At 46.8% G+C, this 24837-nt stretch overlaps 1 protein-coding gene across 1 annotated transcript; it reads left to right on the top strand.

Annotated features, from left to right (window-relative positions):
• The first annotated feature begins 488 nt into the window (after window positions 1-488).
• On the top strand, window positions 489-18357 carry LOC136573419 (vomeronasal type-2 receptor 26-like). The gene is made up of 4 exons (XM_066574711.1): window positions 489-626; window positions 11949-12179; window positions 16585-16708; window positions 17450-18357. The coding sequence occupies exons 1-4, from the start codon at window positions 489-491 to the stop codon at window positions 18355-18357; spliced, it is 1401 nt and encodes a 466-aa protein (XP_066430808.1).
• Window positions 18358-24837: the final 6480 nt, after the last annotated feature.

Raw genomic sequence — 24837 nt, forward strand, 5'->3', positions numbered from 1 at the left:
TGCCAAAGTGTTTGAAAGTTCAAATGTTGACCCACATGCATTTCAGGAAGTGGCAGTTGGCCAATTTAGTACAAGCTCACAACCCACGTCAAGGGTCCTCATTGTTTTTTGAATCCTTAACTATAAATATGTGCCAATAAGTAGCTAACTAAGAAACAAAAAGGGCATAGCCAGCTTAAAAAAACGAAAAAAAAAATTACCATCTGGAGAGACTAGCTCATCTGCCTCCTTGCACATGGTTATTCTCCCACAGAAACACTCCCAGAGTCATCAAAAAGTAGTCCGCGAAGATGTCCCTGACTTTGAGAGCAGAATCTGCTGTTCTACCATACAGCACCAGGTCAAATCACCTGATACAGTTCGGAAACTGCGCAGCAACCAGAAATCACTCAGCGATGTCCATTCAATCTTGACGAGAGGGCAGAGCTATTACTGAAGGCATCAGACGCTGTTAAATGACATTGCAGGTCTTCCTGACAATCCCAGAGATGGTAGCGGTGCCAAGCCAGAAACCCAAATGCAGTGAAGCAAATGAATTCCCAGTGGCAAGGAAACTGTGGGAAGAAGAGAACGAGTATAGAAATTGCAAACACATTTCAATCCTTGTGGCCTATCATACACAACAGGTGAGAATAGATTTCAAGTTACGGTAACCAATACACCCACCAAAAAAAACAAAAAACATAATTCACATCAGTTTAGGGTTGGCTCATAGTGGCTTACCTTCGGGACTGACAGCGTGGTTGGCTGGGGGGCCAAAAGCCAAAGCAATAACTGCATGGTTACACCATGTACAATTTTTGTCATATAGTCTTTATAACCTTTATTCACACGGGCCAGTGTGGTGGCAATTGAAACTGCACCAATAAGTGCATTTGACAAACTGTATGCATTTTTGGCAATGTTTTCTTGCAAACATAGTAAAAACGCACATGGTTTCACCAATGCAGTTTTGGATGTGGTTTTAAGCACCAACAAAACACCTCATATGAATGCTACCTTTAGGCTTAATTCACACGGGGTAGTTCATGGCAATAGAAAATGAACCAAAAAGTGCATTGGTGAAACCATGCATGTTTTTACTATGTTTGAAATAAAATAAGGGCAAAAAACACACGCAATTTGGCAAATGCACTTTTTGGAACATAGAGCCACATATGAACCTACCACAGAATAACCAGTAGTCTTTGCTCAGCACAGACACACTCATGCATGGTGGTATCTCTGTGGGTAATCCCGGAATGCGAGTTGCAGAAGTTTAGCAAACTAAACGACCAACAAACAACTGAAAGTGATGAACTTTTCCAGGTGGCGCCTCCCACTGATCAGGAAATTACTTGTGATCTTGCTACAACTAGAGATGAGCAAGCAACAAAATGCTCGAGTGTTTGTTACTCGAGACAAGCTTTTTCTAATGCTCGATAACTCGTTTCGAGTAAAATACCCCATTGAAGTCAATAGGAGACTCAAGCATTTTTCAAGGTGCCAGATGCTCTGCATTGTTTTCAATGGAGCCGAGGCTGCTGCCAGCAGCTCCATTGAAAACAATGGTCTGCCGACACCCCTGAATTGTTTTTCATGGAAGGCTTTATAAATAAGCCCTTCCCTAAAAAACAATAATTTTAGTGTAAAAAAATAAAATAAATTAAAAAAAACCTGTCGTGTCCCCCACGGGGATGAAGAAAACATCTGCAGCAGATGTTTACTCAATTACTGCTAGTAAGAAGAATTCCCTGCTGCTACATCTGCCACATCTGTGACAGATGCAGCAGAGGAATTATTCAATTCCCTACTGCAGCTGTCACACATGACAGCTAGCACCTGTCAATGGATTTCAGGGAAGGGCTTTAATATAAGCCCTTCCCTGAAAAAAACAGAAAAAATAGTTAAAAAAAAAAAATGATACTCGCCTCCCTTTAGCTGCCGGGGCTCAGCTGCATCTTCTCCGCGCTGTCCCCTGCTTTGTAGTCCTGATCTACTAGCACACGGGATTTATTTAAAATCCCCGTCTGCTGAAAGAGCTGATTGTGCTTGGCTGATTGTGATTGGCTGAGCGCCTCAGCCAATCACAATCAGCTCTTTCAGCAGGCAGGGATTTTAAATCCCCGCGTGCTGAAACATCAGCTGTGCTACAGAACTGGGGACAGCGCGGATAAAGCCGGCTGAGCTCCGGCAGCTGAAGGGAGGTGAGTATCTTTTTTTTTGTTTTCATTTTCTACACTATTTTTCATGGTTTTTCAGGGAAGGGCTTATATTAAACCATCAGCTGCCGGGGCTCAGCCATGTCTTAGCCCCGCTGTCCCAGACTATGTAGTGCCGCTGAACTTTCAGCGGGCGGGAATTTTAAATCCCCGCCTGCTGAAAGAGCTGATTGTGATTGGCTGAGGCGCTCAACCAATCACAATCAGCTCTTTCAGAAGGCGGGGATTTTAAATCCCCACGTGCTAAAACATCAGCGACGCTACAGAACCGGGGACAGCATGGATAAGACGCTGCTGAGCCCGGCTCAAGTAACGAGTACTTTGAGTATGCTAATGCTCGAACGAGCATGCTCACTCATCTCTAGCTACAACCCATTCAACACATAAGTTTACTTCCTTTTCCTTGCTATAGTAGACCATGAAATGTCTTTTATTTTTGCAAAGTCTGTAAAGAGTTAAATCCTGAGCACAATTCTGTAAAAAGAACATATGTAAATGTACTCAAAAATATAGACTTTGATACTATATTTATTAAGACCATCATCATTGTGCAGCTGCAGTCTAAATCAGTCCCAGGATCTGCATATAAGCAGCTGCAGACTGACAGCAATGTCTGTCTTCTGCTGATTTCTGCTGAGCTGTTGGGCCATGTACTGAATGAGAAGACCTGGTCTGTGCCATGAGCTGCTCTCCTGTTCTCAGCGCCTTTTGTCTGTCTATAATCTTACTACTTGTAACATCTCATAGAAGCCATAATCCTCAATGCAAGCTATCAGGATACAAGCCCCTTATTGAATATGAATATTACCAGGAAGGAGACATCATTATAGCCGGGCTGAATGCTGCTCATTACACTGCTTGTAGAACTGATATTTATAATATGTATGGTTCTTTAAACTTGTACTGTCTAGAGTGAGTACCGCTTTCTTCTTCATGGACTCTAGTTGCTACACTGACATATTGGTGTTTATTTAGTAATACTGCCTAAAAATTAGACAGTGCAAACTTAGCCTGGAAAGTCTTAAAATGATGCATCTGTCTAATATTAAGACTCTAGTCTAAGTTTAGAACACTTATTAATGAAAGTTTCTGCCAAAAATTACAGAACATTTTTGTCGCAATTTGCAGCAATTTGGTGCATATTTCCACAATTTAGACCATGACCCTTTTCCAGAGAAGTCGAAAAAACTGTCCAAAAGTGTCTGAGCACATGATAAATGGGCTGCAAGCTTGTAAGACAGTTTTCTAGGGTAATGTGTGCCAGAATACTGTTGTATTTTGGATAGTAAATAAGCCCCTATATATGTTTCATGTTCGTTAGTGAATAAAAGGTGTAAATGACCCCAGGATCAGAAGCGGTGTCGGCTCCTGCCAGATACCACACAGTATAATCTGACCGCTACCGATCTACAAAAGGTAAACCGATATACAATACAGTGACATAATAACTAACAGATGAGAGCCTCCATGGGGAAGGAGAAACAACAATGTGCATGAAGTACAGAGGAAACCTGAGACAGTAATCACAGTGCCATGCGGGCTTCAATGAGGGATTTATGGCAGAAGCCTGCAGACATGAAGGTGCAGTAAATACATCAAGCTGGAGAAGCACAAATATCAGCTGCAGGATTATAGATTTTACCGCATTAATCACCGGACGCTTCTTGTTTGGCCACACTCATTTTTTCATCTCAGGTTCCAAGAGCTAAAAGGTTTTTATTTTTGCATATGAGGGCTCATTTGCTTTCCTTTTTTAGCGGGATAATCTGTATTTTTAATTGGTGTCATTTAGGGCTCAGTCAGACGAGCGTGTTTTACATGCTGCTAAGAAACATGTAAAACACGCTACTGACATGCAGGGAATTCTGTGCATTACCAGGGCTGCCCCTAGCTACGTGGAGCAATTTGTGATGCGGGCTGAGTGCTGCCATGGCTCCCATAGGAGCCTATGGTCAGCACCATGGACAGCGGCACACCACGGAGCTGACAGGCGAGCCGGCACTCACTGTCTGTTCTTTTTTACAAGCGCAGATTCTGTGCTTGTAAAAAAGCTCTGTGTGAACGCTTCAATAGCAACCTATTGGTTTTACTTTTATTTGAGGCTGGGGGTTTTCTTGCAGTTATGGCATTCACAGTGGGATAAATGACATGTTGTCTCTATTCTGCGGGTTAGTATGATAACGGCGATACTAAATGTAGAAAGTATTTTAGGTTTTATTACTTTAAAAAATATAAAACATTAAATTATGCTTTATGGCCCCACATTCTGACCCTTTTTATCTACCTTTATAATCTGTAGCTTTTTACTAGACATCAGATTTCACACTTTTTATTCAGTTGCTTGGAGTAGCGGGTTGATTTCTATCTTATGGCTTTCACTGTGCATGATTAAGGCCTTAGTCAGATGGGCATATTTATGTGCGCATGTTCCTTGCGTTTGCGATCCAGATCTACTAAGAACCAATGCTTTTCAATGGCAGCGGTCATATGCCCGATATTCAACTGAGCACAAAAATACTCAGCAGTAAACATAGGGCAGTCGATATTAAAATGTCTGTAACTGCGGCATCTGTCTTTTTTGGATGTGAAACCTTGTGCAGCAGCACCGTCAACCCCATTGAGAACATACAGTGAAGATCGCGATCCTGTGGCACAGGAGTGCAATGTTCTTCCACTGCTTTCACTGGGGCTGGCACTTCTATAAAAAGATATATATATATTCACTTCTCCGCTGCTGTCGGGGCTCTGCACGTAGAGTCGCTTTGGTTCCCGGCACTGCTCTGAAGTTCTTTCAGCAGGTGGGGATTTAAAATCTCCTCCTGAAAGGTCTGATTGGCTAAGCGCTTAACCATTGACAGGCAGTGCTCAGATATTCATTGAATGACAGTTGAGTGTTGCCTAAGATTGGTCACAGTTAGAGATGAGCGAACGTACTCGTCCGAGCTTGATACTTGTTCGAGTATTAGCGTGTTCGAGATGCTCGTTACTCGTAACGAGCACCACGCGATGTTCGGGTTACTTTCACTTTCATCTCTGAGACGTTAGCGCGCTTTTCTGGCCAATAGAAAGACAGGGAAGGCATTACAACTTCCCCCTGCGACGTTCAAGCCCTATACCACCCCCCTGCAGTGAGTGGCTGGAGAGATCAGGTGTCACCCGAGTATAAAAATCGGCCCCTCCCGCGGCTCGCCACAGATGCGATCTGACATACTTTAGGGAAAGTGCTGTCTTGGTGGAGTTGCTATAGGGAGAGCGTTAGGAGTATTTTAGGCTTCAAGAACCCCAACGGTCCTTCTTAGGGCCACATCTAACCGTGTGCAGTACTGTGGAGGCTGCTTTTTGCAGTGTTGCACTTTTTTTTTTTTTTGTATATCGGCCGTGCAGAGCATTGCACCCTGCAGTAATACTCCAGGGCCAGAAGTGGTGGTGAGGCAGGGACAGAAGACATATTGTGAGGCAGGGACAGAAGACATATTTATTGAATATAGGCAGTGGGCCTTTGCAAAAACATTTGGGGAAAAAAATGTATTTGGGCTGCCTGTGACTGTCCTCAGTGTTCTGGGTCTGTGCTGGGTGTAGTAGTCCTCCTAATTCATACGCAGCCAGCTAAGTGTTACAGCAGGCTTGCGCAAAATTATTTCCTGGCTCTGTGTTGGCTGTTAAATCACCGCTGTATTCCAGTCCACAGTGCAACACTCTGCAGTTATTTGACATACTCCAGGGCTAGTAGCAGTGACGCAGAGAGAGAAGAGATATATTTATTGAATATAGGCAGTGGGCCATTGCAAAAACATTTGGGGAAAAAAATCTATTTGGGCTGCCTGTGACTGTCCTCAGTGTTCTGGGTCTGTGCTGGGTGTAGTTGTCCTCCTCATTCATACGCAGCCAGCTAAGTGTTATAGCAGGCTTGCGCAAAATTATTTCCTGGCGTTCCGTAAGCGAAGTCAGCCTCCAACCACAGGCCAATAAGCGGCACATTTAATTACAGCGTTCTGTTTCTGCACTACTGGTAATACACCATGCTGAGGGGTAGGGGTAGGCCTATAGGACGTGGACGCGGGCGAGGACGCGGAGGCCCAAGTCAGGGTGTGGGCACAGGCCGAGCCAGTGCGGTGGCCAGGGGTAGAGGCAGGGCCAGACCGAATAATCCACCAACTGTTTCCCAAAGCGCCCCCTCGCGCCATGCCACCCTGCAGAGGTCAAGGTGCTCTACGGTGTGGCAGTTTTTCACAGAGACGCCTGACGACCGACGAACAGTGGTGTGCAGCCTTTGTCGCGCCAAGATCAGCTGGGGAGCCACCACCACCAGCATGCGCAGGCATATGATGGCCAAGCACCCCACAAAGTGGGACGAAGGCCGTTCACCGCCTCCGGTTGGCACCACTGCCTCTCCCCCTGTGCCCCAACCTGCCACTGAGACCCAACCCCCCTCTGAGGACACAGGCACTACCGTCTCTGGCCTGCACCCACACCCTCACCTCCGCTGTCCTCGGCCCCATCCAGCAATGTCTCTCAGCGCAGCGTCCAGACGTCGCTAGCGCCACTGTTTGGGCGCAAGCGCAAGTACGCCGCCATGCACTCACACGCTCAAGCGTTAAACGTGCACATAGCCAAATTGCTCAGCCTGGAGATGCTGCCGTATAGGCTTGTGGAAACAGAGGCTTTCAAAAGCATGATGGCGGCGGCGGCCCCGCGCTACTCGGTTCCCAGTCGCCACTACTTTTCCCGATGTGCCGTCCCAGCCCTGCACGACCACGTCTCCCGCAACATTGTACGCGCCCTCACCAACGCGGTTACTGCCAAGCTCCACTTAACAACGGACACGTGGACAAGCACAGGCGGGCAGGGCCACTATATCTCCCTGACGGCACATTGGGTGCATTTATTGGAGGCTGGGACAGAGTCAGAGCCTGGGACCGCTCACGTCCTACCCACCCCCAGAATTGCGGGCCCCAGCTCGGTGCTGGTATCTGCGGCGGTGTATGCTTCCTCCACTAAACCACCCTCCTCCTCCTCCTCCTCCTCCTCCTCCTCCTCCAACGCAACCTCTGTCTCGCAATCAAGATGTGTCAGCAGCAGCAGCACGTCGCCAGCAGTCGGTGTCGCGCGGCGTGGCAGCACAGTGGTGGGCAAGCATCAGCAGGCCGTGCTGAAACTACTCAGCTTAGGAGAAAAGAGGCACACGGCCCACGAACTGCTGCAGGGTCTGACAGAGCAGACCGACCGCTGGCTTTCGCCGCTGAGCCTCCAACCGGGCATGGTCGTGTGTGACAACGGCCGTAACCTGGTGGCTGCTCTGCAGCTCGGCAGCCTCACGCACGTGCCATGCCTGGCCCATGTCTTTAATTTGGTGGTTCAGCGCTTTCTGAAAAGCTACCCACACTTGTCATACCTGCTTGGAAATGTGCGCCGGGTCAGCGCACATTTCCGCAAGTCCAAGACGGACGCTGCCACCCTGCGGACCCTGCAACATCGGTTTAATCTGCCAGTGCACCAACTGCTGTGCGACGTGCCCACACGGTGGAAGTCTACGCTCCACATGTTGGCCAGACTCTATGAGCAGCGTAGAGCTATAGTGGAATACCAACTCCAACATGGGCGGCGTAGTGGGAGTCAGCCTCCTCAATTCTTTACAGAAGAGTGGGCCTGGTTGGCAGCCATCTGCCAGGTCCTTGGAAACTTTGAGGAGTCTAGCCAGATGGTGAGCGGAGATGCTGCAATCATTAACGTCACCATTCCTCTGCTATGCCTCTTGAGAAGTTCCCTGCAAAGCATAAAGGCAGACGCTTTGCGCTTGGAAACGGAGGCGGGGGAAGACAGTATGTCGCTGGATAGTCAGAGCACCCTCATGTCTATATCTCAGCGTGTTGAGGAGGAGGGGGAGGAGCATGAGGAGGAGGGGGAAGAGACAGCTTGGCCCACTGCTGAGGGTACCCATGCTGCTTGCCTGTCATCTTTTCAGCGTGTATGGCCGGAGGAGGAGGAGGAGGCGGAGGAGGAGGAGGAGGAGGAGGATCCTGAAAGTGATCTTCCTAGTGAGGACAGCCATGTGTTGCGTACAGGTACCCTGGCACACATGGCTGACTTCATGTTAGGATGCCTTTCTCGAGACCCTCGCATTACACGCATTCTGGCCATTACGGATTACTGGGTGTACACACTGCTCGACCCACGGTATAAGGAGAACCTTTCCACTCTCATACCCGAAGAGGAAAGGGGTTCGAGAGTGATGCTATACCACAGGACCCTGGCGGACAAACTGATGGTAACATTCCCATCCGACAGCGCTAGTGGCAGAAGGTGCAGTTCCGAGGGCCAGGTAGCAGGGGAGGCGCAGAGATCAGGCAGCATGTACAGCGCAGGCAGGGGAAAATTCTCCAAGGCCTTTACCAGCTTTATGGCTCCCCAGCAAGACTGTGTCACCGCTCCCCAGTCAAGGCTGAGTTGGCGGGAGCACTGTAAAAGGATGGTGAGGGAGTACGTAGCCAATCGCACGACCGTCCTCGGTGACGCCTCTGCCCCCTACAACCACTGTGTGTCGAAGCTGGACACGTGGCCTGAACTCGCGCTGTATGCCCTGGAGGTGCTTGCTTGTCCTGCAGCTAGCGTCTTGTCAGAGAGTGTGTTTAGTGTGGCTGGGGAAATCATCACGGATAAGCGTACCCGCCTGTCAACCGACAGTGCCGACAGGCTTACACTCATCAAGATGAACAAAGCCTGGATTTCCCCAGACTTCTCTTCTCCACCAGCGGACAGCAGCGATACCTAAGCAATACGTAGGCTGCACCCGCGGATGGAAGCATTGTTCTCTATCACCATCAAAAACGGGGACATTTTTGCTTCATCAATCTGTGTGTTCTATTCATCCTCCTCCTCCTGCTCCTCCTCCTGAAACCTCACGTAATCACGCCGAACGGGCAATTTTTCTTAGGCCCACAAGGCTCAGTCATATAATTTTTGTAAACAATTTTTATACGTTTCAATGCTCATTAAAGCGTTGAAACTTTCACCTGAACCAATTTTTATTTTAACTGGGCTGCCTCCAGGTCTAGTTACCAATTAAGCCACATTAACCAAAGCGATTAATGGGTTTCACCTGCCCTCTTGGTTGGGCTTGGGCAATTTTTCTGAGGTACATTAGTACTGTTGGTACACCAATTTTTTGGGGCCCTCGCCTACAGTGTAATCCAATAAATTTTTTGCCCACCTGCATTAAAGCTGACGTTTCATCAGCTGTGATGGGCAATGCAATGGGATATATTTATGTACCGCCGGTGGCTTCCTCGCACCCACCCATGCTGTGGGTCCACAGGGAGTTGTAACTGCATGTGTCTACTTCTAAAGAACCCCAGTCTGACTGGGGCATGCAGTGTGGGCCGAAGCCCACCTGCATTAAACATGACATTACCTCAGCTGTGATGGGCAATGCAATGGGATATATTTATGTACCGCCCGTGGGTTCCTGGCACCCACCCATGCTGTCGGTCCACACGGAGTTGTAACTGCATGTGTCCACTTCTAAAGAACCCCAGTCTGACTGGGGCATGCAGTGTGGGCCGAAGACCACCTGCATTTAATCGGACGTTACCTCAGCTGTGATGGGTACTGCAATGGGATACATTTATGTACAGTCAGTGGGTTCCAGGGAGCCACCCATGCTGTGGGTGCACACGGAATTCCCATTGCGGAGTTGTACCTGCCTGTGACTATTTATAAAAAAACGCGGTCTGACTGGGGCATGCAGACACCTTGACAGAATGAATAGTGTGGGGCACATAGGTTCCCCATTGCTATGCCCACGTGTGCAGCTCCTGATGGCGGTGGCACAGGATTATATTTCTCATTGCTTCTGTACAGCATTGTGGGCTATCGCCCCGCCCCTTTTAAAGAGGGTCGCTGCCTAGCCGTGCCAACCCTCTGCAGTGTCTGCCTGCTTTTCCTCTGGCAGACGCACTTATAAATAGACATGAGTGTGGCGTGGCATGAGGGTAGCTGAAGGCTGGGCAGGGACAGTTTGGTGTGCGCTGTGGACACTGCAACGTGCGGGGGGGGGGGGGGGGTTGGGCAGCATGTAACCCAGGAGAAGTGGCAGCGGAGTGTCATGCAGGCAGTCATTGTGCTTTGTTGTAGCTAGTGTGGTGCTTAGCTAAGGTATGCATTGCTAATGAGGGCTTTTCAGAAGTAAAAGTTGTTGGGAGGGGGCCCACTCTTGCCGCTATTGTGGCTTAATAGTGGGACCTGTGAACTTGAGATGCAGCCCAACATGTAGCCCCTCGCCTGCCCTATCCGTTGCTGTGTCGTTCCCATCACTTTCTTGAATTGCCCCGATTTTCACAAATGAAAACCTTAGCGAGCATCGGCGATATACAAAAATGCTCGAGTCGCCCATTGACTTCAATTGGGTTCGTTACTCGAAACGAACCCTCGAGCATCGCGATAATTTCATCCCGAGTAACGAGCACCCGAGCATTTTGGTGCTCGCTCATCTCTACATACGACTTTTTGATTGCTTTTTATTGCGTTTTTTTTCTGGAGACAGGGTGAGTTAAAAAGTTCATTTCTGGAATTTTTATTTATTTTTTTGGACGACGTTCTCCGTGCGGGGTAAATAATGTGCTACTTTGATAGATCGGACTTTTACTGACGCAGGGATACCAAATATGTATTTTTATTTTGGGATTTAGATTTTGTAATTTTAGATATAGCAAAAGGGGGTTGATTTAAACTTTTATTACTTTTTTTTACTATTGATTAAACTTTATTGATCTTTTTTCTTACCTTTCTTTTAAGTCCCCCTGGGGAACTACAACATGCGATGCTTTGATGGCTCCTGCAGTATTACGTAATGCTGTAGCATTACGTCATACTGCAATTTGACAGGGATGGCTTGATTGGCAGTCTTCTAAGGCAGCCCTGGGGCCTTTCAGAAGGCCCCCGGCTGCCATGACACCTGCCCGGCTCCCCTGATCTCACCGCCGGGGAGGGGGGCATACGGGACCAACGAACAGAATTGACAGCAGCATTTAAAGGGTTAATATCCGCAATCAGCCGCACAGCTGATTGCAGCTATTGCCCGCGGGTGTCTGTTAATAAACAGCTGACGCCTGCGGTATATGAAGAGAGGTCACAGGGTGACCCCTCTTCATTAGAGATGAGCGAGTATACTCGCTAAGGGCAATTGCTCGATTGAGTATTGCCCTTAGTGAGTATCTGCCCGCTCGGGAGCAAAGATTCAGCTGCCGGCGGCGGGTGGGGAGCGGCGGGGGAGAGCGGGGAGGAACGGAGGGGAGATCTCTCTCTCCCTCTCCCCCCCCCCCCCACTCCCTCCTGCTCACTGCCGCAACTCACCTATCACCCGCGCCGGCACCCGAACCTTCTCTGCTGAGCGGGGAGATACTCGCTAAGGACAATGCTCGATCGAGCAATTGTCCTTAGCGAGTATGCTCGCTCATCTCTACTCTTCATACATACCCCTACGCTCCAGGACATAAATGTACATCCTGGAGTGGGAAGAGGTTAATCTCACCTATACATGTGCCTTAAAAAAAATAAAAAACACTCATCTGACCGCGGCCTAAGCCAAATCCAACAGTGATGTTGTGGGTTCATTCTTAGTCCAGAGGTCTGTCATGATAATAACTATAGTCAGTCCTATAGCAAATGGTGTTCTACAAAATAGGAATGCAGATAATAATCCGTGATGATGTGACGCCGCTTCATTCTCACATCTTTATCCCTTTTTTGCAGTTGAACAAATACATGAAATACGTCAAGTACACAGATCCCGGGGAGAAGGAGATTACCTTTACTACAGGGCAAGCGCGCTTTGAATGCTACTTAGCAAACTGGATTCTGCACAAAACGGAGATCAGCCATGAGTTTCTTTTCACAAGCAAACCCATAGGCACCATGGAGGAAACATCAGAAGGGGAGAAGCAGATCAGATTAATAGATTCTATCACATGGAAAAAAGGCCAAGTAAGAGGAACCGGTCATCACAGTACATACTAAGCTTCTATATAAGGGTGGACACCCACTTGCTATATGATTGCTTGCAATGCAAGAGTGAGTGAAAATACATGATAATGAAACTAATGATTTTCAATGGCTTCATTCTCATTTGGGATGTTTTCACTGTAATCTCACATCACAAAGAAGAATGGGAGATATCATCTATTGTTTTGAATGGGGCGAGTGGCAGCAGCGCTAGTCACATTGAAAACATAGGGAGAACATTGCGCTCCCCTGACACTGCTGTGACAGCTGTGAAAGCTTTGATAGGGGACTCCTTCACCTCCACGGGGACCGTGGGCATGAAGGAATCCTCTGCCACAGCTGCAACAGCTGTGGCAGAAGTCCATGATTAGAGATGAGCGAACGTACTCGTCCGAGCTTGATACTCGTTCGAGTATTAGGGTGTTCGAGATGCTCATTACTCGTAACGAGTACCACGCAATTTTCGAGTCACTTTCATTTTCTTCCCTGAGAAATTTGCGCGCTTTTCTGGCCAATAGAAAGACAGGGAAGGCATTACAACTTCCCCCTGTGACGTTCAAGCCCTATACCACCCCCCTGCAGTGAGTGGCTGGCGAGATTAGGTGTCACCCGAGTATTAAAATCTGCCCGCCCGCGGCTCGCCACATGCATTCTGACAGAGATCAGGGACAGTGCTGCTGGTGCCGGAGCTGCTATAGGGAGAGTGTTAGGAGTGATTTTAGGCTTCAAGAACCCCAACGGTCCTTCTTAGGCCATAGAAATCGCAGATCGCACCTATGTGCGATCTTCGATTCCTGTTCTCTTCTCTATATGCGCTCAATGGGGCCGGCGGCAGCAGCGCCAACCCCATTGAGAACATATAGAAGACAAATCATTCTTCTCTGCCACAGCTGTAACAGCTGTGGCAGAGAAGAACGATGTTTGCCCATTGAATTCAATGGAGCCGGCAATACAGCAGGTTCCACTGAAAGCAATAGGCTGCCGGCGATCGCGGGATGAATTGTCGGGAAGGGCTTAAATATATAAGCCCTTCCCTGCAATTCATCCAGAAATGTGTTACAATAAAAATATATACCGTATATACCGGCGTATAAGGCGACGGGGCGAATAAGACGACCCCCCAACTGTCACCTTATACGCCGGGAATACAGCGGAGCAAAGAATAAAAATCATTACTCACTTCCCCCGGCGTTCTGCGGTGCTGCTGCAGGCTGTCGCTCCCTCCTGGTCCCCGGCAGAGCATTGCTTTCTGGATGCAGGGCTTGAAATCCCCGCTTCCAGAAAACACACGTGCCTTCAGTCAATCACAGCCATTCAATGACATCATTGTCATTGAATTCAATGGGCTAACATCGTTCTTCTCTGCCACAGCTGTTACAGCTATGGCAGAGGAGAACGATCTTTATGCTGACAGTGCGGGGGGGGGGGGCACTCTTGCCGCTATTGTGGCTTAATAGTGGGACCTGTGAACTTGAGATGCAGCCCAACATGTAGCCCCTCGCCTGCCCTATTCGTTGCTGTGTCGTTCCCATCACTTTCTTGAATTGCGCCGATTTTCACAAATGAAAACCTTAGCGAGCATCGGCGATATACAACAATGCTCGGGTCGCCCATTGACTTCAATGGGGTTCGTTACACGAAACGAACGCTCGAGCATCGCGAAAATTCCGTCCCGAGTAACAAGCACCCGAGCATTTTGGTGCTCGCTCATCTCTATCCATGATGCTATCCAATTTCTTTCAATGGGGCCAGCACTGCGGCCCCATTGAAAGCAGTGGATTTGCAGCGATGATTTTCGGGGAAGAGCGTGAAATATAAGCCCTGCCCTGAAATCATAGCAAGCTGTAAAAAAAATTAAAAAAAAAAAAAAAAAAGATTAAATCACCTAGAAGAACCGTCTGGTTCTTCTCTCCAGCCCCGGCAGTCTTCTTCTCTGTTTCGGAGGCCGGGATTGAAAAATTCCCCACCTCCAGAAAGTGCTGCCTCAGATTGGCTGAGTGTCGTGGCCAATCAGAGGCAGTGCCCAGCCATCATTGAATGACTGCAGAGTACTGCCTCTGATTGGCTGAGTAATTGTATATGGTACAGACAGTAGCTTAAGTCATTACTGCAGTCCATGACTAAAGAAAGATGAAAGGAATGCCCCACCTTCTGAAACAGACTAGGACAGAGGACTAATACTGGAAAGAGACAAGGAAAAACAGAAACCTCCAGCCATACACATAAATCATGCACACCAGTCACACAGACCTAAACAGGAGCGTTTTTTCTTTTGTAAATGAACACCACCTTACTATAGGCCCATTTATAAACTACTTCCTCCGGCACGACACTTCAACTATAACATTGCAAAAATAGACATAACATTTCCAATATGAACATTATTATAAGCAGGCTATGAAAAAGGGACATAACTTGTGAGTCCTTTATAAGAAGGGGACAACATTCATTTATTTTTCTAAGTGTCTGCACACGCTCTATTGAGATAGCCGCCCCTGTTCTGCACTGGGCATGCTCTGGCAAAACACTATGATTGGTGGAGCCACCGATATGGGATTGGTCAAACTATAGCACCATTCGCTGTCTGTCAAGATTTTCTCACACCGTTATTTGCTGCTGTCTTGTCTCTGGTCTAGATTGGCTACTCAAAAGATTGTTCCGCCTCTTTCCTATTTAAGAGTTATTAGTTCACCGCTCGGCTCACTACAGCGCTGGTTGTTGTTCCCCCTGAGGACTCCGCAAGGCGAAACATGTTGGGGAGGCTATAGATTGGGTTTTAATAGGGTTTTGGTGGTGCTGATTAACTAATCTTTACATAGGCTTTTGGAAGTTGGCCATCCAGGCCTATGTTTCGGTGTCTACATGCACAGTTACACACATGATACTAACTGATGACTACTAGTCACATCTCATTTGCCCCTTTATTTTTAATATTATTTGATGTTGTCTTTGTCTATTTGTATAATAAAAGTATTTAGGTTATATTTTAGGTGACATTACTTACGATTATTTTTAGCCTTTGGCAATTAGATTTATCTAACCTAAAGTCAGCGCTGGATAGGACTCCTTTTCTTATATTAACTTCTCATTTACACCTGAATCAATGGAAAATGGCGGTTGGGAATGCCATCCTGTGTGTGGCATGGGGGGGGGGGGGGTCCAATACAGCAGCCATTTTGAAAGCCAACATCTAGTACTCAAATTGATATTTTCAAATGGGAAGGGTGCTTGTGACATTTGTATCTGGTAGAGAATTTTATGAGGGATCCAAATTTAAGGTGACCTAACTTTATTTCTTTATTGCCACAGACAAAGCAACAACAATGCCCATCCTGGTGTCCTTCTGCAAGAGCCCACATTATAGCCCCGGAATCTGAAACACAGGACAGCAGGTGAGCCTAACCACCATCAGGCGGATACTGGCTGCACACAAATGGCACTCATACAAGAACCAGTTGCTGCATCATCTCAATGAGGATGGTTCTGATCATCATGTTGAATTTGCAGAATGCGTGTTGAAGCAATTGCAGAAGGACCCACATTTTACAGATATACTACTACTCTGTGAGCGAGGAGGTGAACAAAAAAAAATATTCACTAATGATGCAATGGATAGATGCCTCTAAAATGGTTGGCACACAGAAGGTCAAAGTGAGGTAGGTACGAAGATAGTGGACCCCTTCTTTATCAATGGTAACCTTATTGCTGGTAAGTATCTGCAATTGTTACATGAATAGGTGTTCCATCACTGTGCAATGAAGATGGTACATTCCGGCATGGTGCCCCCCACATTGTGAACATGATGTCCACAAGTTTTTAGATCAGCAGTTTTTTGCGAATTGGATTGGGCATCGTGGGCCCGTAGAATAGCCCCTGCGCTTGCTGGATCTTACCTAATTGGACTTCTACCTGTGGGGTAATTTCAAGTTCAGGGTTTATGTAGTGAAAATCCAGAGCGGATCCTGGATGCTGGACGCCTGCCCAAGCATTTCTGCTGAGGTGCTGCTCTCAGTGCATTGTGAATGGAAAAGAGGAACCTTGACGATTCAATACAACCCTGAGCACATTGAGCATTGAAACATTTATAACTTTGGCAGGAATAAAGATACATGGCACTTAAATATAGATTTGGGTTTCCCATAAAATTCTCAGATACATATATCCCATGTACTACTTTCCATTTGAAAATATTGACTTGGTTTCAAGATGGCTGCTTTCAAAATGTCAACTACAGTATGTTTGACAACACCCCTCTCAGATATGTCCCCTGGCCCTTAGCAATATGGCAAACACAGGATGGCATTCCCATCCACTGTTTTCCGATAATTCAGGTACTCCCATACCTTTGGACCACCCTGTATTTCAGTGTATATTTCTTCTCTTCAAGGAGCCGCAGTCTCGCTGTAACGATCGATGTTCTCCAGGATACAGAAAACGTCCTAATGGAGGATATCACGTCTGCTGCTATGACTGTGTCCCATGTTCTGAGGGTGAAGTGTCCAATATAACAGGTAAGAATATTGCATACCATGGATATACTAACCTGCAGACAGGAACAGAGGCTGAAAATTATCGGATATAGGTAAAATAAAATCCTCCACAAGTAGAGGTGGGATTTCACAGTATGGTGTGATGGAAATGGACAGTTGTGTTAATGCTCATGTAAAGTGCAACTCTACGCCTGGTCATATCAGATGAAGATTTCAGTTCTCACTGTCTGCCAGTCAGGTAAAAACATGACAGAACTGTGCGCCTTTTAGTAAATTTGATGGGAATCATTCCATCTGCTTCCTTTTTCTGACCCTTTGGGTCAAATTCACTAAAACAAAATGTTTTTAAACATCAGTCTTAGTAAACAGGAAAGTAAAGTAAAAGATGCGCCAAACTTTTTAAGAGGCGAGTTGAATTACAGAAATTCTGGCCGGGGTGAGTGAGATAAAAATGTTGCAGAAAAGCAGAATTCCAATACAGCAATTATTTTAGTAAGTCTCTTGGCTTCATCGTGTATCCAATGGTGAGGAGTTTTCTCAGCCTGGATAACCTTTTAAATACATTTTACGGTGCTGTAAATATACTTTAGTAAATCACTGCAGGGAACTAGCAATGGCTTCTTTTTCTGGTGCAGGCATCTGTTGGCTGAGATCTGCATTCGGACCCTGCTCCGCCTGTTAAGTACCTTTGGTATATATAGTATTATCACTGTTCTGTAACAATACTGTATGCTAAATCTACCATTTTTGTTGCTATTATAGACAGTGAGATTTGTCATAAATGTCCTGAAGAAGAGTGGCCCGATGGGAAGAAAGTGAAATGTGTCCCCAAATTATATGAGTTTCTATCTTATGAGAAGGACATTTTGGTTCATGCTTTTTCTGGATTTGCTTTATTTCTTTCTGCTGTAACATTATTTATATCAGGACTCTTCATTTATTACTGGGACACTCCAATTGTGAAAGCCAATAACCGGACTGTGAGCTTCATCCTCCTGGTCTCCATCTTCCTGAGCTTTCTCTGTGTCTTCTTCTTCCTTGGTTGTCCAGTGCACATAACCTGCTTACTGAGACAAACATCATTTGGGATCTTATTCTCTATTGGGGTTTCTTCTGTTTTGGCCAAGACTGTCACCGTCTGCATCGCCTTCAAAGCCACCAAACCCGGCAGCTTCTTGGTGAAGTTTGTCTCATTCAAACTATCTAATTATGTCATCTTGGTGTGTTCTTCTGTACAAGTTCTCATTTGTGTTATTTGGTTGTTGGTTTCACCTCCATATGTAGAGTTTGATCATCACACCTATCCTGGGAAGATCATCATTCAGTGTAATGAAGGCTCAGATATCTGGTTCTACTCCATGTTGGGTTATATGGGGCTCCTGGCATCCATGAGCTTTGTTCTGGCTTTCATCGTGAGGACATTACCGGACAGTTTTAATGAGGCCAAGTACATCACCTTCAGCATGCTGCTGTTCTGCAGTGTCTGGATAACGATGATCCCGGCTTATCTGAGTACCAGAGGGAAATACATGGTGGTTGTGGAGATATTTGCCATATTGACCTCCTGTGCTGGAGTTCTTGGCTGCATATTTTTTCCCAAACTGTATATTATTCTTCTAAAATCGGATCTCAACTCAAAAAATATAATAATGCAGAAAATCAAGTTATAACTTATATTATCACATTACAAGAATATTGTTTGATCGAGTTACATGATAATCACAAGATTTCCAATACTCTGATATGGCTCATCACTTTTTCCTTCAAGTGATTTAACTGTTTCAGCAATTCCAGATTTACCAGTGTCCATCACATGAACAACAATAAATGAGCCTAAATTATGATTCTTTGTATTTATTCTGGATCACTATATTAATATAATTATGTTAATAAAATACTGCTAATTATACATGTTGTTACTGGTCCTATTAACTCAGAATCACATTCACGCAACCCTCCAGTACCAACCAGAATGGTCACATAGCTTCTCTGACTCATCAGATTTTTTTTGAGATGAAATGACAAAAGCAGCACAATTCTGGCACTATGTGTATTTTTCTGACCACATTCACCATCTAGGATAAATAATGCAATATATTAAAATATCGGACTTGTACTGAACAAATATGATTTGTAAACAGAAAGTGACAGAACTCGGCGCTGATCCCAAAAGACACACATTGCCAAAAAGCACTTTAAAACGAAACAGCATTTTTGTATTAAACAAGATATAAAAAGAGCTACATGTTTAAACCCTGGATTGGGGTCTTCTTCAGGCTTGAGGAAAACCCCGATCCAGACAAGAAACGTGTAGCACTTTTGGGCGCAGAGCCAAGTTCTGATTTTCTGGTTTCCATTCTTGACCCATTTTTGGAGCTCTGAGGATGGCTCTCACGGTGCATCATGACAAGAGCTTGTAGTTTCGGAGTGTAAAATATCCATCGTCACCCTATCTGTTGTTTTGAGTTGGTTTACTGTAGTTGTGCTCATGCTTACCACAACTTTTCCAAGTGAGAGGGTCAACCATATTTTTCCCATTTTTGGTTATTTTACACTATCATAGCATCTTTATTTTTCCTTTCCTGTATTTTTCACTGAGATTTCCTTTAATTATCCTTTTGTTAAATGTTTGTTCTAATGTTAAAAATAGGAAAAGTGTTTTTTTTTAAACTTTTCATCTTTTTCAATTTTGTTATAACTTAAAAAAAATCTTTAAAAAAATATTTTTTGTCCCTATGGGGAACTTGAATTTGCGATTGAATGATTGATTGTACAATATACTGTAATATTTCAGTATTTCAGTATAGTGTACTTTTAATGGCAGCCTAGTAAGTTCTGCCAGTGTCAGGGCTTATAGAGATAAACAAATATATGAGAAAAGGCATTAGGGGCCATACAGTATACTGTAAAATAAGATAGCAATAGCATAAGATATTGAGAAATGTACATATGCAGAGGAGAGGGACTGGTTGATATCTCACCACTGTTGGCCTAAGCATGCCTGAAGGACCACCAGCATCTCCGGTCAAATGATCAACACCTTATTCAAAACAATCAGCTGAATATATTTCAGGGATATAACAGACTTCTTGGCTTCATTTGGGATTATGTCCCTGAAATGCTTTAGGATTGATGTTTCTGAATAAAGTGTTCACCTCCTGACTGGAGTCTCTGGTGGTCCTCCAGCCAGCTGTACTCAGGCTTATAGAGGATGAGAGGCATCTATAAATAACTCTCTCTTTACACATATGTATGTTTTTTGTGAAACCTTATACTATTGCTACCTTATTTTACACTATATGGTCTCTAGAATCTATCCTTTCATATGCTTTATGATGGTTGGATCCATGTGCATGAAGGTACCTGCTCTGATATCACATTACTGCAGGTTATTAAGAAAGGAGTTCCTAGAAGAGTTTGAATATTCTGGGAGTCTGCTTGGATTACAGCATAGTATTATCACTTGCAATACTCCTGGAATGTTCTACATAAATTATTTTTTGGTATCCATATAACTGTTGAGCTCTTCTGGGTCTTGTATTTCTGTTTGATTCTTGTGTCAGGACTTAAGTGGCTGAAATTCATGCTAGGCTTAGAATCCTTCGTTAGGCCCCAGGCTATCATGACAACAAAGTTCCTGATAAACTCCATGACACCTGTGTAGGAAGTGACTCCATGACATACAAGCGATAGTTTCTATATGAAATAATCCAATCTTTAAACACACATCTGGAGAGAATATTTTAAACACTTCTGAGACAGTGGAGTGGCATGAATAGTACACACAGAAATAGGACAATCTTAAAGGGGTTGTCTCGCGAAATCAAGTGGGGTTATACACTTCTGTATGGCCATATTAATGCACTTTGTAATATACATCGTGCATTAAATATGAGCCATACAGAAGTTATTCACTTACCTGCTCCGTTGCTAGCGTCCCTGTCGCCATGGTTCCGTCTAATTTCGGTGTCTTCTTGCTTTTTTAGACGCGCTTGCGCAGATGGGTCTTCTCCCTTCGGCTCGGCTCAGCACCATCGGCGTTTTGGCTCCGCCCCCTTGTACGCATCATCGCGTAGCTCCGCCCCATGACGTGTGCCGGTTCCAGCCTCCTGATTGGCTGGAATCGGCACGTGACGGGGGCGGAGCTATGCGATTACGCGTAGAAGGGGGCGGAGCCAAAACGCCGATGGTGCTGAGCCGAGCCGAAGGGAGAAGACCCATCTGCGCAAGCGCGTCTAAAAAAGCAAGAAGACACCGAAATTAGACGGAACCATGGCGACGGGGACACTAGCAACGGAGCAGGTAAGTGAATAACTTCTGTATGGCTCATATTTAATGCACGATGTATATTACAAAGTGCATTAATATGGCCATACAGAAGTGTATAACCCCACTTGATTTCGCGAGACAACCCCTTTAAGGTCTTTAAACCCATGTGATTGACTGCTTAGATGTACATTAAATTAACTCCATAGCTCCATAATCCAGAAATACCTTAATCAGAAAATTCTCAGCAGCACAAAGGATCTCAGCGAGAAGGAGCAGCCTGGAGGATGACATCCAAGCAATCTGCGGACATAAAGGAAACTTCCCTCTAACCTCAACACCACCTAGTTTTCTGACTGAGATCCTTGGTGAGGACAAACCTCAACAAAATGCTCAGTTTGGCCGCAAAGGAAACAACAACCTCTAAACTGAATTCTGTCCCATTTTCTAGTACCATCGGAAAGAGAACCCAGTTGTCTGGGTCCTTCCACATCTGTGAATTCCAAAATCCCATAGATGAGTTTGAGGAAAGATCGCTATGCTGTTTCCTTAATTGCCGCTCAATTCAGATGGCCAAAGACATGGTGTTGCTTAAACTGCAAGGAGCAGGATACAAAACCAGCAGGCCTTTAGTTTTGTCACTTAATCTGACAGAAAACTGACTTTATAGTGCAGGATCATTCCACCGAGTCTCAGTCATCCAGTGTCAAAACTCTGCACAAAACTCCTCAATGGAAGACCTCCCCTTCTGCAGACTTCTGAGTTTAGCTTCGGTCAGAGACACGCTAACTGGATGGACATAGATTGTGATAGATAAGGAATAGAGATGAGCGAGCACCAAAATGCTCGGGTGCTCGTTACTCGGGACGAACTTTTCGCGATGCTCGAGGGTTCGTTTCGAGTAACGAACCCCATTGAAGTCAATGGGCGACCCAAGCATTTTTGTATATCGCCGATGCTCGCTAAGGTTTTCATTTGTGAAAATCTGGGCAATTCAAGAAAGTGATGGGAACGACACAGAAACGGATAGGGCAGGCGAGGGGCTACATGTTGGGCTGCATCTCAAGTTCCCAGGTCCCACTATTAAGCCACAATAGCGGCAAGAGTGGGCCCCCCCCCCCCCCACTGTCAGCATAAAGATCGTTCTCCTCTGCCATAGCTGTAACAGCTGTGGCAGTGAAGAACGATGTTAGCCCATTGAATTCAATGTAGCCAGCAATACAGCAGGTTCCACTGAAAGCAATGGGCTGCCGGCGATCGCAGGATGAATTGTCGGGAAGGGCTTAAATATATAAGCCCTTCCCTGCAATTCATCCAGAAATGTGCTACAATAAAAATATATACCGTATATACCGGCGTATAAGGCGACGGGGCGTATAAGACGACCCCCCAACTGTCACCTTATACGTTGGGAATACAGCGGAGCAAAGAATAAAAATCATTACTCACTTCTCCTGGCGTTCTGCGGAGCTACTGCAGGCTGTCGCTCCCTCCTGGTCCCCGGCAGAGCATTGCTTTCTGGACACAGGGCTTGAAATCCCCGCCTCCAGAAAACACACGTGCCTTCAGCCAATCACAGCCATTCAATGACATTCAAAAAAATCTATTTGGGCTGCCTGTGACCGTCCTCAGTGTACTGGGTCTCTGCTGGGGGTAGTTGTCCTAATTCATACGCAACCAGCTTAGTGTTACAGCAGGCTTGCGCAAAATTATTTCCTGGCTCTGTGTTGGCTGTTACATCACCGCTGTATTCCAGTCCACAGTGCAGCAGTTTGCAGTTATTTTACATACTCCAGGGCCAGTAGTGGTGACGCAGAGAGAGAAGACATATACAGTGTATATAGGCAGTGGGCCTTTCCAAAAACATTTGGGAAAAAAAATCTATTTGGGCTGCCTGTGACCGTCCTCAGTGTACTGGGTCTGTGCTGGGGGTAGTTGTCCTAATTCATACGCAGCCAGCTAAGTGTTACAGCAGGCTTAGAGGCCTAGAGGACGTGGATGTGGGCGAGGACGCGGAGGCCCAAGTCAGGGTGTGGGCACAGGCCGAGCTCCTGATCCAGGTGTATCGCAGCCAACTGCTGCGGGATTAGGAGAGAGGCACGTTTCTGGCGTACCCACATTCATCTCACAATTAATGGGTCCACGCGGTAGACCTTTATTAGAAAATGAGCAGTGTGAGCAGGTCCTGTCGTGGATGGCAGAAAGTGCATCCAGCAATCTATCGAACACCCAGAGTTCTGCGCCGTCCACTGCTGCAACTCTGAATCCTTTGGCTGCTGCTCCTCCTTCCTCCCAGCCTCCTCACTCCATTACAATGACACATTCTGAGGAGCAGGCAGACTCCCAGGAACTGTTCTCGGGCCCCTGCCCAGAATGGGCAGCAAGGTTTCCGAATCCTCTCCCACTGGAGGAGTTTGTCGTGACCGATGCCCAACCTTTTGAAAGTTCCCGGGGTCCGGGGGATGAGGCTGGGGACTTCCGGCAACTGTCTCAAGACCTTTCAGTGGGTGAGGAGGACGATGACGATGAGACACAGTTGTCTATCAGTGAGGTAGTAGTAAGGGCATTAAGTCCGAGGGAGGAGCGCACAGAGGATTCGGAGGAAGAGCAGCAGGACGATGAGGTGACTGACCCCACCTGGTTTGCTACGCCTACTGAGGACAGGTCTTCAGAGGGGGAGGCAAGGGCAGCAGCAGGGCAGGTTGCAAGAGGCAGTGCGGTGTCCAGGGGTAGAGGCAGGGCCAGACCGAATAATCCACCAACTGTTTCCCAAAGCGCCCCCTCGCGCCATGCCACCCTGCAGAGGCCGAGGTGCTCAAAGGTCTGGCAGTTTTTCACTGAGAGTGCAGACGACCGACGAACAGTGGTGTGCAACCTGTGTCGCGCCAAGATCAGCCGGGGAGCCACCACCACCAGCCTCACCACCACAAGCATGCGCAGACATATGATGGCCAAGCACCCCACAAGATGGGACGAAGGCCGTTCACCGCCTCCGGTTTGCACCGCTGCCTCTCCCCCTGTGCCCCAACCTGCCACTGAGATCCAACCCCCCTCTCAGGACACAGGCACTACCGTCTCCTGGCCTGCAACCACACCCTCACCTCCGCTGTCCTCGGCCCCATCCACCAATGTCTGTCAGCGCACCGTCCAGCCGTCGCTAGCGCAAGTGTTGGAGTGCAAGCGCAAGTACGCCGCCACGCACCCGCACGCTCAAGCGTTAAACGTGCACATAGCCAAATTTATCAGCCTGGAGATGCTGCCGTATAGGGTTGTGGAAACGGAGGCTTTCAAAAGTATGATGGCAGCGGCGGCCCCGCGCTACTCAGTTCCCAGTCGCCACTACTTTTCCCGATGTGCCGTCCCAGCCCTGCACGACCACGTCTCCCGCAACATTGTACGCGCCCTCACCAACGCGATTACTGCCAAGGTCCACTTAACAACGGACACGTGGACAAGCACAGGCGGGCAGGGCCACTATATCTCCCTGACGGCACATTGGGTGAATTTAGTGGAGGCTGGGACAGAGTCAGAACCTGGGACCGCTTACGTCCTACCCACCCCCAGAATTGCGGGTCCCAGCTCGGTGGTGCTATCTGCGGCGGTGTATGCTTCCTCCACTAAACCACCCTCCTCCTCCTACGCAACCTCTGTCTCGCAATCAAGATGTGTAAGCAGCAGCACGTCGCCAGCAGTCGGTGTCGCACGGCGTGGCAGCACAGTGGTGGGCAAGCGTTAGCAGGCCGTGCTGAAACTACTCAGCTTAGGAGAGAAGAGGCACACGGCCCACAAACTGCTGCAGGGTCTGACAGAGCAGACCGACCGCTGGCTTTCGCCGCAGAGCCTCCAACCGGGCATGGTCGTGTGTGACAATGGCCGTAACCTGG

The sequence above is a fragment of the Eleutherodactylus coqui genome, chromosome 7 (assembly GCF_035609145.1).
Source record: "Eleutherodactylus coqui strain aEleCoq1 chromosome 7, aEleCoq1.hap1, whole genome shotgun sequence".
Taxonomy (NCBI): Eukaryota; Metazoa; Chordata; class Amphibia; order Anura; family Eleutherodactylidae; genus Eleutherodactylus; species Eleutherodactylus coqui.

Excerpts from the sequence above, each read along its gene's own strand:
- LOC136573419 (XM_066574711.1), top strand. The coding sequence starts at position 489 with ATGGTAGCGGTGCCAAGCCAGAAACCCAAATGCAGTGAAGCAAATGAA. Across the intron at positions 12,180-16,584 it reads TCACATGGAAAAAAGGCCAA|GAGCCGCAGTCTCGCTGTAA; the intron begins GTAAGAGGAACC and ends CTTCTCTTCAAG. Across the intron at positions 16,709-17,449 it reads TGAAGTGTCCAATATAACAG|ACAGTGAGATTTGTCATAAA; the intron begins GTAAGAATATTG and ends TTGCTATTATAG.